Genomic DNA, 15,265 nt, shown 5'->3' with positions numbered 1-15,265 from the left:
AGGTAGTTTTAAGCTAGGTTTTGAAGTAAGTGAAAGACAGAAATTAGTAAAACATATTTGATTATAGGAATGATGTGTAAAGACAATAATGTAGGAATAAGCAAATACTTTGCAGGAAATGGGAAACACCATCTGTGTGTGAGCTGAGATATATTAGTCAGAAATGAGGCTGTTATTAAGACTGGACATCTAAACAACAAGGAGACCAAGAAAATTCTATAGGTTCCTTATATGGGTAATCAATGAAAATGCTGTTTAAACTAGTAGAACGGAGCTGTCACTTGATTTTAATTCTTCCAAATATTCTTCTCAAAAAGTTGCTTCCATAATTTAGGTATGGCTCTATTACTACAGACAGACAGTAGGGTCAGAGAGTTTTTAAATGCAGGCTTTAAAACTATGGATTGTAGTGAATAGTAATAGAGGAATGTTTTTTTTCATCAGCTGTTAGAGTAATAAAAATGCTCTAATATTGACTGTGGTGATAAATGCATAATTCTGTGATTATACTAAAAGCCACCGAATGTACATTTTGGATGGATTGTACGGTAAGTGAGTATACCTCAGTAAAATTGCCTTTAAAAAAAAAGCAGGCTTTAAACTACCTAGGTAGAATCCCTGCTCCTCAGATGTTGGACCATGTACTTAACTCTGGACCTCATTTTCTCTACCTGTAAAATAAGAACACTATCACTTATCTCATGTATGTAAAAAGCTCCTAACATGGTAAATGCTCAATAACTTTTTAAACTATGGCTACAACTATAGGTACACATAACTACTTAGCTCTATCACTCCTGAGATTCAAAAAGTTTTTCAGTTTTTTCCCCCTTTCAAATTTCTGAATATAAATTTTCTATCTTTATCAACAATATCTCTTGACTAAACTAGTAAGTTATTACTGATTAAACTTTGTGAAGCTGTAGAAACATGCAGTTAAATAATAAAAGCAACCCAAATTATCAGTTACAATTAGGTCTCTTATCATGATCATGTTTTTTGTTCAAGGAACATGATGCTCTGTTCAGTCAAGTAATTAATTTTGTTTCTAATGCTCTCAGGTTTTGATTTAACTGGCTCTCAGAGCTCAGAATAGCCTAGCTTCACAGCCACCCTTGGGCTTGTGAGATCCTTTGACTACTTTTACAAAGGAAGTCAAGTGGCTTAACCTTTCTGAGTCTACGATTTCTAATATGTGAAACAGTAATAATAATAGCATCCGTACCATAGAATTGTGGTGATGAATAAATAAGTTAATATATTTAAAAGCACAACAGTATCTGGCACAAACTGTTTTTAGATACAATTATTACAGGTAATGGTCTGACAAACGAATTTTTTATTATACTGCTGTGAAAGTGAGATTAATAACTGTCACAAGACCATTTTGTAAAAAGATAACTTGCATGTGTTAATGGGAATATGCAAAAATTTAAAAAAAAGTCTGAGTGTCACTAAATAGATAAATGAAATGACTGACTAAAGCTGTGGATCTTTGTGGTCAAACACAGTTCCCAAAACCTGGACTCAATAACAAGGTAGAAGTAGTTTAAAAACTTATGAAAAGGCATTAACTAAATAAAATTGCTATTCTAGATTTTAAAAGCTACATGCTAAAAATATGCTTTAATGTCACTATTTCTGCCCTAATTTTCACCAATTACCAACAATGAAAAACAGTTTCGCTTTCTAGTTTCATTTCCTGTAAATGAATGTAATATGTACCCTATGTTAGGTTATTTTTGGTGGTAAACACCCCAGCACAACTAAAATTAATTTTAATAGTAATGTAAAAATGTCCTTAGTAAGTACATACTAAACAATCTGGCATTCATGCTGACTAATAATGTCCCTTTAGGTTATTAGTTAATTTGTAATTATGAGGTTATTTTCTGTTAGCAACAAAGATGCACAAACATAAGGGACCAAATTCTAAGAAAAAGAGCAGGAATGGAAGGAAAGCTCTAAAAACGGAAATTGATGTGTTTCTAAATCCTTATCAGAGTGAATTTTCCTTGGCAATTTACTGAAACAAAAACATCACACACATTTTAAACAACTCTAAATGCAAATTTAAGTTATTCTCTAAAGTTACCTTATGCCTATTAGTGTTCTTAGGGTTTATACAAAAAATAACATGCAAAATTTTATAATAATTTTACAAATTAGCTACAGGTTACTACTGACTATATTTGCCTAGAAAAATTAGAGAGAATGATAAATGAATAATAACATTTAATAAAAATGGAGAAAATGAAGTGATTTTGATGATTCGTAGTTACCTGTTTATTTACTCATAATAGGTCTATTTTAAAAGAAATTCCCAAGGAGCATTTCAGAACTCACAACTTTTCTTTACAACTTGTTTAATTAATTGCCACCTCTTAAATAGGTTCATCCATTCCTAAAATACTTACATAGAAGATTAATTTAAACAAATTTTCTTTTTCTCTCATCAGGAGAAACTATTACGTACCTGAAGGCTAAGTTATATTTCATTTATCCTAAGCAAAACAATTTGAGTTCCTTTATCCTTTTTCTATATGGATCCTAAAAGTCTTGTTCATGATTTCCTGTATCTCTCCTTGGAGTTAAAGCACAGAACAAGAAACAGTATAATGAAAACACTGCTTTACTCCTCTTGATGCTGAGCCGTGTCACTTTCTTACCCTCCCTTTTTTTCTCCCCTTCCCCTCCCCCGCCCTGCTGTTTTTGCTGTCTGGGTCCATTCCCTGTGTAATCTTCTGTATCTATTTCTCTTTAATTTTTGGTCTTCTCTTTTCATCTTTCTCCTCCAGGATTCATCAGGATTCAATCCTGGGGACCTCTGATGTAAAGAGAGGTTCCTTATCAATTGTGCCCTCTTTGTTCCCTGTCCGTCTCTGCTGTGCTTCACCTTGACTCTCCCCTTGTCTCTCTTGTTGCATCTTCATTTTGCTGCATGACTCACTTGTGCGGGCGCTCGGCTCGCCTCGTGGGCACTCAGCTTACCATGCGGGCACTAGTGTGGGCACTTGGCTCACCATGTGAGCACGTGGCTCGCCGCACAGGCACCCACATGGGCACTCAAGCTCGCCGTGTGGGCACTTGTCTCACCATGTGGGCACTCTGCTTGCCAAGCAGGCACTGGCTCACTGTGCAGGCACGCTCTCTTCTCATCAGGAGGCCCCAGGTATAGCATCTGGGTGCTCCCATTTGGTAGGTGGAGGCCTTACCACTTGAACCACATCTGCTTCCCACCTCTACTTTTTAATAGAGGTAGTACTCTCTTACTTTCTTGCATCAGTTTTGGACTAATTTTTACTCTAAAGTCTAGTACCAAGCATATCATAAAGCTTGTTCCTTCTCATCTCAGACTTCTGTAAACTGAATTTTCATCTGTAGAAAATCACTTTGCAGTAAAAAGCATTCACTCAAATAAACAGAAATTTGAGTATTCGCCCAGAGTCAAATACCTGACGAGGTGTTAACAGTTACCAGTTAGTGAAACTTATTCTTTTTAATACATTTGATTATAACTTCTAACATCTGTATTAAACTTTCAAAACTAAACTTATGGGAAGCAGACTTGGCCCAGTGGATAGGGCGTCCATCTACCACATGGGAGGTCTGCGGTTCAAACCCTGGGTCTCCTTGACCAGTGCGGAGCTGGCCCATGCGCAAGGAGTGCCCTGTCACGCAGGGGTGTCCCCCGCAGAGGGGCGCCCCATGCGCAAGGAGTGCGCCCCGTAAGGAGAGCCGCCCAGCACAAAAGAAAGTTCAGCCTGCCCAGGAATGGCGCCGCACACACGGAGAGCTGACACACAAGATGACACAAGAAAAAGAAACACAGATTCCTGTGCCGCTGACAACAACAGAAGCGGACAATTAAGAACATGCAGCAAATGGACACACAGAGCAGACAACAGGGGGTTGGGGGAGGAAGGAGAGAAATAAAAAAAAAAAAAGAAAAAAAAAAGAAAAAAAACCCACTAAACTTATGGTAGACTACCATTTTTTCCTCGATAGCCTAGTCTTTCAAATATGGTTTTACACATATACCAAGACAATGTTCATTTGTATATGGCCCATTCCAGCTAAACAGACAAGATTTGCCCAAATACCCAGAAAAGACTAATCCAAAGCTTTTTAAGAAAGAGGCTAAAAAGAGAAACCCAAGTTTTTATTGAGTTCTGAAATGTGAGCCCAAGTAACAAAAATTAAATTACTTTACAAGTTCTGAACAAGTACATTAACAAATTTTTACTTACTTTCCTTAAAATTCTGAAGCAAATTTTTACTCTATACTTTTTGACAGGTTTCATCTGCTAAGTGGTAAGTAAACTGACTCACATAAAAACCACATTGGTTTCTCTGCAACTGCCCAGCACCACCCTGTTCTGTAAGTTAATCTCTTTAAATGAGAAGAAAAAATAATTATTGGATAAAAACCTACATATTCTGCTGTTACCTAAAAGATCTGGGTTTCAGTTTCCTTTAAAATGAAAGCATCGAAATTACAGAAATTAACAGACCGCCTATATTTACTCTTTAAAATTATCTTTAGTTTGATTTACAATAACTGTCAAAATGCAAAAATATATTCAGTTGAAAAATGCCACACTTAAGAATTTTAATGACCCTAAAACACTAAAGCACTCCAATCATCCTGTAGAGTCAATAACACCAATTATTACTCAGTACACCAAAAACATGTCAATTCTAAAAAGAATAACAGATTTTTATTATAAGGAAATCTGCATTTATCTTTTTTTATGAGGGGGTAATTGACTAGATAAATTAAGAATTTTAAATGTTCTTTAATATACAATAGGGAACAGGAATTGACTTCATCTTTAAAAATACACAGGCCAAAGTAACAAAGTAAATGTCAGTGTCCTAAGAAACACCCATTTCCCCCACAGTAATAAGCATTTTAGGAACACTCCAATTTGAAGAATAATGATTATTGAATCATTCAAAGGTCATATTTATGTTGTACTGCAACAGGTTTATGTTGACACGGTTAGGGATTTTTATTATATAAACATAGTATGCAGCCTGACAAAGTAGAAAAACAGTACAAAGACTTAGATCAAATTAATTAAATTCAAGTCTCAAGTTTGCCATCCACCAGCTTACTTGAAAATAATCCTAATACCACAGTGTTTTGTGAATAGTAAATGGTGGAGATAAGAAGGTAACTGAAATTCAATGTCTCATAATTATAGAATCTTTTCAAATATTTAACGAATCACAATGAAACCCCTATAATGAAATTATTATTGTCCATTTCTGATATGAAGATACTGAGGTGCAATGGTTTAAACGAACTTTCCCTAATTTAAGGGGTGGAGCTGTGACATAACTCAGGTCTAAACCCTATGCTCCTTCCACTAAAAGTTATATTAGAGAACATGAAAAAACATTCTTCAAATTACCATTATTATGGCGACAGAAGAAAGTGAAAATAATTATTATAATAAAGAGACACAATGGATACAATATGTTCCTTAGCTCGGTCTTCAGTAAAGTGATGTAGTTGTATTTTTATTTTAAGCACACATACACAAATCGTAAAATGGGCGTACTTGCTTTCACCTTCACAATAAATTAAGCATTTTGTCTTTATGTCACATATTCAAGTTATTTTAGATGCTAGTTGATACGGCCGAAAAGTATTAAAATCTCCATACTTCCTCCAGCATTTTAAGAGTATATCCCTTTGGTATTTCAAAAGTTTGCATATTATCAAGTTACTTAAACCTCAAGTAGACTTATCTAGTTTTTACAGGCCTACGTTCTCACTGAAAAAGAGGCGAGGACTGCACTTCCAAAAAGACGCTGCCGGCTTCTATCCAGCCACCTCCACTGAAGCACAAGACCACGTGGTATCTCCTATAAGCCTAAGGTTCCCTACTCCGCGCTCTCCTTTTGACAAGAAACTAGAAACTAAGGTTTCTTTCTCCTAATTGGCGCCCTGACCCATGCCACCTGTGCAGTACGAACCGCAACCATCCCGCCGCCTGTCTCCCGGAAGAATACAAGAACCAGAATGAGAGGAAACTTGGAAACCGACAATGACGAGAAAGGAAATGACTGGAAAAGTAAAGCGGATGAGACCGTGATAAACCGCGGGACCGGGATCTGTCAAAACACTGAGACTCACGCTGCACGACTGTAACCTATCATTCCGGAAGGCTCGAGGTGGGAGCGGCACTACGGAAGAAAAAAGGACGAAGAGAACTGCACGAGCCACAGCCACCCCTCTCGCACACCTCTCAGCACACCCCGACAGGATACGAACCCTGGCCCTCATCTCCGGTCCAACCTTTGCCCCAGTATTTCGGGAACGACCAAAATCCTGCTACCCAAGGCGGCCGCCGCCGGACCTGCCCGCACCTGTCACCAGCTAAAGAAACCAGCCCGCGGTTCCAGCCCAGTTTCCCACAATCCCCGGGTAACTGCGGAGACCTCAACCCCTTCCCTCACCAGGTGTCCCCTTTTCGAAGCGCGGTTTTGAGCAGCGTCGCGATGTCAGACCGCTGGGTGTCCAGATCCGCCGCTCCGCCTTCCGCCATCTTCTTCCACTAGCGGTAGCGGAGGCGGCGGCAGCGACAAGCCCCACAGCATTGTGGGAATGGCGTCCTGCGGCCCCTCCCAGCCGCCAGGTCGAAACCAAAAGAGACGAAAAGGAAGGGGGAGTGCAACTCAGGACAAGAGGGGGCCCTCGGGGTGGACTGGGTTCGCGGCTCCGATCTGCTGCCCCCCATCGGCCCTCGCCTCTCCAGCATCCTGCCTTGGCCACGACCTCCTGCGGTTCGGAGCCCCCGTTTTTAACTTTCCTCGGCGGATGATCGCGCTCTCTCTTGCTTATGTAGTGCCACGGTTCCGTCCATCTCAACTTCTGTCTTTTCCTCCCTCCTCACTGACGCCGGAAAACCCTTCTGAGCGCGTTAACTCACACTGTGTGGTAGGGTAGTGTAGGGTAGGTTAGGGTGGGTGGGTGGGGTGAGACGTGGGGGCGGGGGAGGGGGCGTGCGGAGGGCTAAGCTCCCGCCGATCATTTTAGCGGCTGTTACTCTTTTCTTCTCATTGCGAGTCACACAACCCGACTTCAGTGAAAATTGACCAAAACAAAGAAAGATACGAAACAACGCTTGGCCACAGTGCCCTCCTTGGTCCTCTTCCAGACGCTTATTCCTAGTCTAGGTGGGAACCTTTTGTACAGGCTTTTTGTGACGCCTGCCCAGGCACACCCAGACAGCTTAAAGCTGCGGTGGAAACACATGTCCCAGTTCCTCAGTGAACAGGGCGTAAAATATGTATTGAATAATGCCTGGTACTCAAGGGCAAGAAAACGTGCTAGGTATCCTTCTCAATGTCAGACAGTAACCTTTTCTTAACCCATCATCCCATGGTGTGTACACCTGAAATGAAACTAAAAAATACCAATCAAGTATTATTTAACGCCAACAGTTATGTCACAAATGGGGAAATCGAGTCTCTCAAAATGAAAGGTCTTGGTCAAGGTCACACAGCCAGCAAGCGGAGAGGCTAGTTTATAACCCAGGTTCCAAAACTCACGTGCTTTCCATCATAACATTCTCACTGGCTCGCCTCATGAAAGCTAACCTAAAATGTGAACTCTACAGGAGCTGGGACTGAGTTAAAAATATTTTTTTTAAACCTCTGAACACCTCGTGGCTAGCATAGCACTGTCTAACATATAAAACCATTTAAATATTTAATAAATGAATTGTGGCAAAACTGCTTAAGTATTTCAAAGCATGAAGATGTCCAGAGATTTGGGATTAAGATAACCGTGGAAGGTATAAAAGATGGACAAAAATCCTCATATGCTCTCTCTGGTTTTCCCGTTTTTAATGTGAATCTGAACTCATTTGGTAGGAATGCAGTAAAGATGGATGTAGTTGTGCCACTAAGAAATGCTAAAATAGTGTTAGCAGAAAGCCCTGGGTTCTGGGCTTCTAGGTTCTTGGCTCATGCATAAAGAATTTAAGGACACGCCAGTGGGTAGGCAAGAGAATAAAGAGTTTATAAAGAAACAAGAAATGTACGTAGTCTGAGGCGTGAACAAAGGCATGCTGTAGAGTAGGAAACGTTAGTGGGCCCCCGACAGGGTTTTTAAAGTCTTCTTCCCCTTCATAATGTTAGAGGAGGGGCCCTACCTGTTTGCTGTTCTGATTAGTTGCCCCACCTGTCAGTTTTCAGGGGGCCAATGGTATAAAGCCTTTTGAGTGTAACCAGAGCTTTCCCTTGACCACCAACAGGATTCTTATTCCAAAGGGGATTCTTATTGCCAGGGTCTGGCACGATCCCCCAGGAAATTTACAGGCAGAGTCTAACCCCTATATTGTCTCTCAGCAGTGTTGTCTGCTGGGTGTTCAGCTGTGACCCAAATCTTCCCTTTCCCTATACTAACCTGCCTCAGAAGTGCATATCAACATTGTTTTCTGTATTTCAGCATAATGATTGTTTACTTTCTCCATAGTAATGTTATTCTGCACTATCATGTATTCCTTGATTTGAGGGCCAGAAAACAGCTTCTAGTCATTGTTATTTCTTATAATTTGACCTTTCTAATGGACAGTCTAAAAAGGTAGCCAACGTTGAACCCAAGCAGCCTAGCTCCAGAGCCTAGGAGATTTGGGTAAATTTGTAGTTTTCTAACAACCTTTATGGTCTTGTTTATAGTATCAAAATTTTAGTGATCTGAGTGTACTGATTTATGAAAATTATGCTTCTTTTATTTATGATTCTACTCTCAAGTGTAATTATGAAGAGAAATAAGATATTGTTTGTAAATTCTAAATTGATTAAGGTCTACATCCCTATGGAATAGATTAGTACCCTGAAAGGATTACATTTTCCTTCTTTTACATGCTTCTGAAAGAAAACAAAATTTTCCAAAAAGAGACAGCATGATATGGAAACAATTTTGGAGTCATGTGGTTCTAAGTTCAAACCTCACCTCAGCCTGTAGCTGCAAAGTACCTAACCCTTACAGTAATTTTAGAATTGGGGGTATTAATGCCTACCTTAAAGGATTTTTATGAGGATTAAATAAAACGATGTATGTTTATTGCCGGGAACATAATAGCCAATCAATAAATAGTAGCTTTGCTTACTGGTGACAGAAGCATTATGAATTTTGAAGGCAAACTGCTTTCGATCACTTTGTAAACATAACATAACCTAAAAGTGATGCACCATTCATACTCCACTGTCCAATTTCTCTTCAAAGAAGATGTATTTTTAAAATACTGCAATCTGAAATCTTGCAACAAAGTAAAATAAACTTGTCTTCATTTACACCATGCTCAAGGCAACTGAGTTAATTGGATATAGATGTGTAAATTCAATGTAAATTGAATTATGCATAAGATTTATGAGATCATATTGTATAATATTATACATCAGATTTATGAGGTTATATTGTATATCTAACCAGTTACTATTAGAGACAGGAAAGAAATACTAGTTCTGTTTTTCTTTTTTTTTAACAAGCACTTATAGATTGCTAAGTACGATCCTAAACATTATACAAGTACTAAGTCAATCCTCATAACAACCCTACGAGTAAGTACTATTATTATCCCCATTCTGTAAATGAGAAATTGAGTCAAAGAATCCAAATTTGTACCCAAACTGTCTATCCCCAATGTCTAGGTTTGGTTAAGCTTCTATTTTACTAACTACCTTTATGATTCTGTTCATAGAAATCAAAATTTTAGTGATCTCAGTTTTCTACTTCATGAAAACTTTGCTTATTTATTATATGGTTCTACTCTCAAGCATAATTATGAAGAAAAATGAGATATTCTTTGTAAATACTGAATTGATTAAGGTCCACATCCCTACTGAATAGCTAAGTTGGTAATATATAAGAAGTTATTTTATCTTGAATTACCTGGATAATAGAAAATAGATCAAGAGTTAACATCTGATTATTTAGATTGTGTGTCTTTTTTGATGATTTCCTTAATTAACTTTATTTATTTTTCTCCCCTTCACCCCCCCCCCACCCCCCAGTTCTCTGGTCTCTGTGTCCATTCGCTGTGTGTTCTTCTATGACCACTTCTATCCTTATCAGTGGCACCGGGAATCTGTGTTTCTTTTTGTTGCATCATCTTGTTGTGTCAGCTCTTCGTATGTGCGGTGCTGTTCTTGGGCAGGCTGCACTTTCTTTTGCGCTGGGCGGCTCTCCTTACGGGGCTCACTCCTTGCGTGTGGGGCTCTCCTATGCGGGGGACACCCCTGCGTGGCAGGGCACTCCTTGTGCGCATCAGCACTGTGCATGGGCCAGCTCCACATGGGTCCAGGAGGCCCGGGGTTTGAACCGTGGGCTCCCATGTGGTAGGCGGATGCCCTATCCATTGGCCCAAGTCCGCTTTCCTTAATTAACTTTAGAAGAATGTATTATTTGCTTAAGTGTTTGTCATTGTCTTCTAAGACCCTCTGCACCTTTCTTGTTCATTTAAAACATAACCTAGAAAAAATAAGAAAAAAACAAACCAACAAAAACTTAGGCTTTGAAATGGGACAAGGAGTATGCTGACTACTTTAGAAGTTAGGCTTGATATGTATAAGCTGGACCTTAAGGAAAAGCAGAATAGTTTTTGAAATTAGAGATGCTCTAGGAAGGATTCCTTGCCCTTACAAATAAAATTCCTTCTCTGCTCACTATGCTTAAACAATCCCTTTATGAGAGGTTCTTGTACTCAACAACTATAGATGGGATTTCAAATGTAAGTATTCCAGGTGGAGTAAGGCTTTGACTTAGTTAAAACTAAAGTGTTAAATGAGAGTCAGTTTTCAGCTTGGGGTGAACCAAAGAAAGGAAAAAAACACCATATTTTAAAAATAGGGTTGACTGGAAGAAAATACAAAGAAGACTTTCAAGACAAGCTTTGCCTACTTCACAATGTTGTATGGAGCTGGCTGCATGAACCTAAAGAAGAATCTGCCTGAATTCTGAGTGGACTTAGCAAATCACATACATATACAGAATTAGCACATCCCCTAAGAGGACAGTGATTGATGACCTGACCGTGTTTATTTCTCAAATCTTCCTATTTTTGGTCTTTATGAACCACTGTCCCATGTTTTTCCTTCTTTCCTATCCTTACTCTACTGTTCTTCCCTCCATTTCCCCACTTCATTCTTATTTACTTCTGTAAACCCTTCATTCTGTCCTCTTTTGAATGTTTTTAATTCCCTTCTCCATTTACCAGCTGAACAACTAAAAGGCAGAAGAAAGGCGGGGGAGTAGTGCAAACATCAAAACAGCATGTAGTAAAATGCTTAATTTGTTAATGATATTTTGAAACTTGGGATATGAATAAAAATTTTAAGCGCCACGATGCAGATTTTTTTAAGCTGAAAAAAAAAAAGAGGCTCCTTATTTCAAGCAAATCTTCGGTTTTGATAAAGAGAATAAAAAAGTAATTAAATAAATCCAGTGTCCTTTACAAAGGGCCACTATACTTGGATTCTGATCCTGGCTCAGTGCCACTAATTAGTTAGGTAACTTGACCAAGTTATCTAATCTCTCTGAGCATTAGTTTTCTCATTGTAATATAAGATGATTAAACTCTTCAGGGGCTGAAACTCAAACACCTTCAGGGGTTAGATATAGGCAATGTAAATGGCTGAAGGAAATCTGTGAAACAAAAGGGAGTTGTGGGGCCTATTGTGAACTGTAGAGGTCCTTCCCCAAATAAAAGTATTTAAATTAAAAAAGAATTAGAACAAGCAATGTTATATCTTCTGCCCTATAGCATCTGGAAAGTTTATTTTTAGCATGGGCACGAAGTCTACAAACCGATTAAACTGAGCTCCTACTTTATTCTTTTTTGGAAGCAAATACAAAATGCTATGACAAGCTGACTCTACTCTGAAGGTTGAAGTCAGCCTACTCTATAGTAGATACTCACTGATGATAGAACTAAACTGAATTGATAGTGGGGTTGCAAATGTGGCTCAAGTTGTTGAGTGCCTGCTTTCCACAGGGAGGCCTCAAGTTCGTCCCAGGTGCCTTCTAAAAATAAACAACAAGTAAACAAACGAATAAAAAACTCAGGGGAGCCAATGTGGCTCAGTGGCTGAGTGCCAGTTTCCCACACATGAGGTCCTGGTTCAGTCCCTGGCCCTGGCACCTAAAAAGAATTAAAAATTAAAAAAAAAAACAAAACAAAACAAAGAAAAGTAGGTTGATAGTAGGGAAAATTTGCCTGTTTTTATTTTCTTCACTTTTGATTTACACTTATTCATAGATTTCAAGGCTGACAAAGAACCATTTCATGAAAAATGTAGCAGCAATGTTAAGGAGCCTATGCATCCTTTCCAAAGTCTGATAATAATGGATGAACTTCAGAAAGTGAAATCACTTTAAATATGCTGATCCATTGCTTTATTTTTATTTTTTTTCAAAGATTTATTTATTTATTTATCTATCTCCCCTCCCCCCACCCCAGTTGTCTGTTCTCTATTTGCTGCGTCTTCTTGGTCTGCTTCTGTTGTCAGCAGCATGGGAATCTGTGTTTCTTTTTATGTTGTTGCATCATCTTGTTGTGCCAGCTCTCCTTGTGTGCAGCGCCATTCCTGGGCAGGCTGCACTTTCTTTTGCGCTAGGAGGCTCTCCTTACAGGGCACAGTCCTTGCACGTGGGGCCCCCCTACCCGGGGGACACCCCTGCGTGGCAGGGCACTCTTTGCGCACATCAGCACTGCGCGTGGGCCAGCTCCACACAGGTCAAGGAGGCCTGGGGTTTGAACTGCGGACCTCCCATGAGGTAGACGGACGCCCTAACCACTGGGCCAAGTCCGCTTCTCATGATCCATTGTTTTAAATAGAAAAGTTAAATTAAACAAAACATTGATCTTAATATTATGTACTTGGTCACTTAATTTTATATTAGTTTCATGCAACTGTTTAAAAATATTTTCTTTTATGCTCATTATCTCTGTTTCCTGTAGCTCCTAAAGCAAAGCACCACAAACTGTGTGGCTTAAAACAACAGAAATGTATCATCTCACAGTTCCGTATGCTAGAGTTCCGAAATCAAGTGGTTGGCAAGGCCACTCTTCCTTTGATGTCTGTGGGGAAGAATCTGTTCCACGCTCTTTTTTGACCTCTGGTGGTGGCTTGCTGGCAATCCATGATGCTCTCTGCCTCAGTGGTCACATGGCATTCTCTCCTATGTGTGAAATTTCCTTTTCTTATAAAGTCACCAGTAATATTGGATAGGGCCCTGTAGCAGTTTGATATTGTTTATGAATTCCAAAAACCAAGAATTATGTTTATAAACTGGTCTGTTTCTCTGAGTGTGATCCCCTTTGATTGTATTAGATTCAGCTGAGATTTCTTTGGTTAAATTATACTAAGATTAGGGCTTTGCTTCAGCCACTCAGTAGAATGTAACTTTATATCAATCAACCTTGGTGGGCAGATATAAATGGACATTCATGGAAGAAAACATGGAGAGGAGAGAACTTAGTCATTCCGGCCTTGCTGTGTGCCAGAAAGGAGGCTCAAACAGCTAAAGCCCTGGGAAAAGAGATGAGCCCTATTCCAGCCTGCAGCTGAGATTGGAAGAAGCTGGGCCCACAGAGCCTAAAGAGGAAGAAGGCCCGAGAGACCAGGCAGAGATCACCTGCCTCTTGCTTCAACATGTGGCAATAGACTTTGGTGAGAAAGTACCTCTTATGGTACCTTGAGATGGACTCCTTAGGGCCTTGTGACTGTAAACTTCTACCCCAAATAAATACTCTTTATAAAAGCCAACATGTTTCTGGTTCTTGGCATTAGCACCCCTTTGGTGGACAAATACAGTGCCCTCCTAATAACATCTTCAAAGGCCCTATTTGGAAATAGGGCCACATTCATGGAACTGGAGATTAGGATTGAACATACCTTTTTTGGGGGACACAATTGAATCCCTAACACCTGTGGACTTTGGAAATCTGCAACTCCATAGTAACATATAGAGCTGTGGAATAATCCAGTGATTATATAGATTCCAGAGAGATTATTTTTTGTTTTTTCCCAAGAGAGGGCTAAATTTTTCAGATTTTCTGTTTGAACAATCTGTCTTTTCACCTTGGGTTAGATAACAAGAAGATTTAAATTGCTTGTGAAGAGGTCTAGAATGATATAATAGCAGGTCTTAAAGAATGCATCTACATTCTGGGACTGATGTAAAAATTTAAAATGTTCTTAATTTGATGCTATCTTCTAGGTATCTCTAGACAAGAGTCCACTACAAACCACAGAGTAGGTTAAGTCAACTTAGAAGACTCCAGGGGAAACGGACTAGACCCAGTGGTTAGGGCATCTGTCTACCACATGGGAGGTCCGCGGTTCAAACCGCGGGCCTCCTTGACCCATGTAGAGCTGGCCCACGCACAGTGCTGATGCGCGCAAGGAGTGCCCTGCCACGCAGGGGTGTCCCCCGTGTAGGGGAGCCCCACGTGCAAGGAGTGCGCCTGTAAGGAGAGCCGCTCAGCACAAAAGAAAGTGCAGCCTGCTCAGGACTGGCGCCGCCCACACTTCCCCTGCCGCTGACGACAACAGAAGCGGACAAAGAAACAAGACGCAGCAAATAGACACAGAGAACAGACAACGGGGGGAAGAGGGGGGATTAAATAAATAAAGATTTAATTATTTATTTCTCCCCCCTCCCTCCATTGTCTGATCTCTGTGTCCATTCACTGTGTGTTCTTCTGTGTCTGCTTCTATTCTCATTAGGCAGCTCTGGGAACTGATCCTGGGACCTTCCAGAGTGGGAGAGAGATAATCATTCTCTTGAGCCAGCTCAGCTCCCTGGCCTGTTGTGTCTCTTATTGTCTCTCCTCTGTATCTCTTTTTGTTGAGTCATCTTGCTGCGTCAGCTCTCCGCATGGGCGAGCACTCCTGTGTAGGGCAGTGCTTCTGTGAGAGGCAGCACTCCTTGTGTGGGGCAGCACACTGCATGGGTCAGCTTGCCACATGGGCCAGCTTGCCTTCACCAGGAAGCCCTGGGTATCGAACCCTAAACCTCCTATATGGTAGATGGGAGTCCAATTGCTTGAGCTACATCCATTTCCCTACCATTGCTTTTTATTGCTAGAAAGTAATTTTCTATCTAGGCCCTATTGAACTATGTCAATTATGAATTTCTAAAATTAGTATAGCCCCAGCTTGCTATGTGATATGGTAAATGTGATTACTATAGCATAAGGGATTCATGAGCTATGCAGGAAATAACTATATCTTTCTATAT

General features: G+C 40.0%; 1 protein-coding gene across 2 annotated transcripts in view; it reads right to left on the bottom strand.

Moving 5' to 3' along the window:
- Window positions 1-6,969, bottom strand: part of USP15 (ubiquitin specific peptidase 15) — a 136,116-nt gene extending 129,147 nt beyond the window's left edge. Inside the window, exon 1 of one of the 2 annotated variants that reach the window (XM_058308351.1) lies at window positions 6,472-6,969. In XM_058308351.1, coding sequence (XP_058164334.1) covers window positions 6,472-6,560 — 89 coding nt within the window. In that variant the 5' untranslated portion in view covers window positions 6,561-6,969. The remainder of the gene's footprint in view (window positions 1-6,471) is intronic. The other variant, XM_058308350.1, reaches the window with a different exon arrangement.
- Between the last annotated feature and the right edge of the window lie 8,296 nt (window positions 6,970-15,265).

Source organism: Dasypus novemcinctus, chromosome 12 (genome assembly GCF_030445035.2).
Source record: "Dasypus novemcinctus isolate mDasNov1 chromosome 12, mDasNov1.1.hap2, whole genome shotgun sequence".
Classification (NCBI taxonomy): Eukaryota; Metazoa; Chordata; class Mammalia; order Cingulata; family Dasypodidae; genus Dasypus; species Dasypus novemcinctus.
Note: the sequence above shows the minus strand (reverse complement) of the source record. Positions and strands in the feature narration are given on the sequence as shown.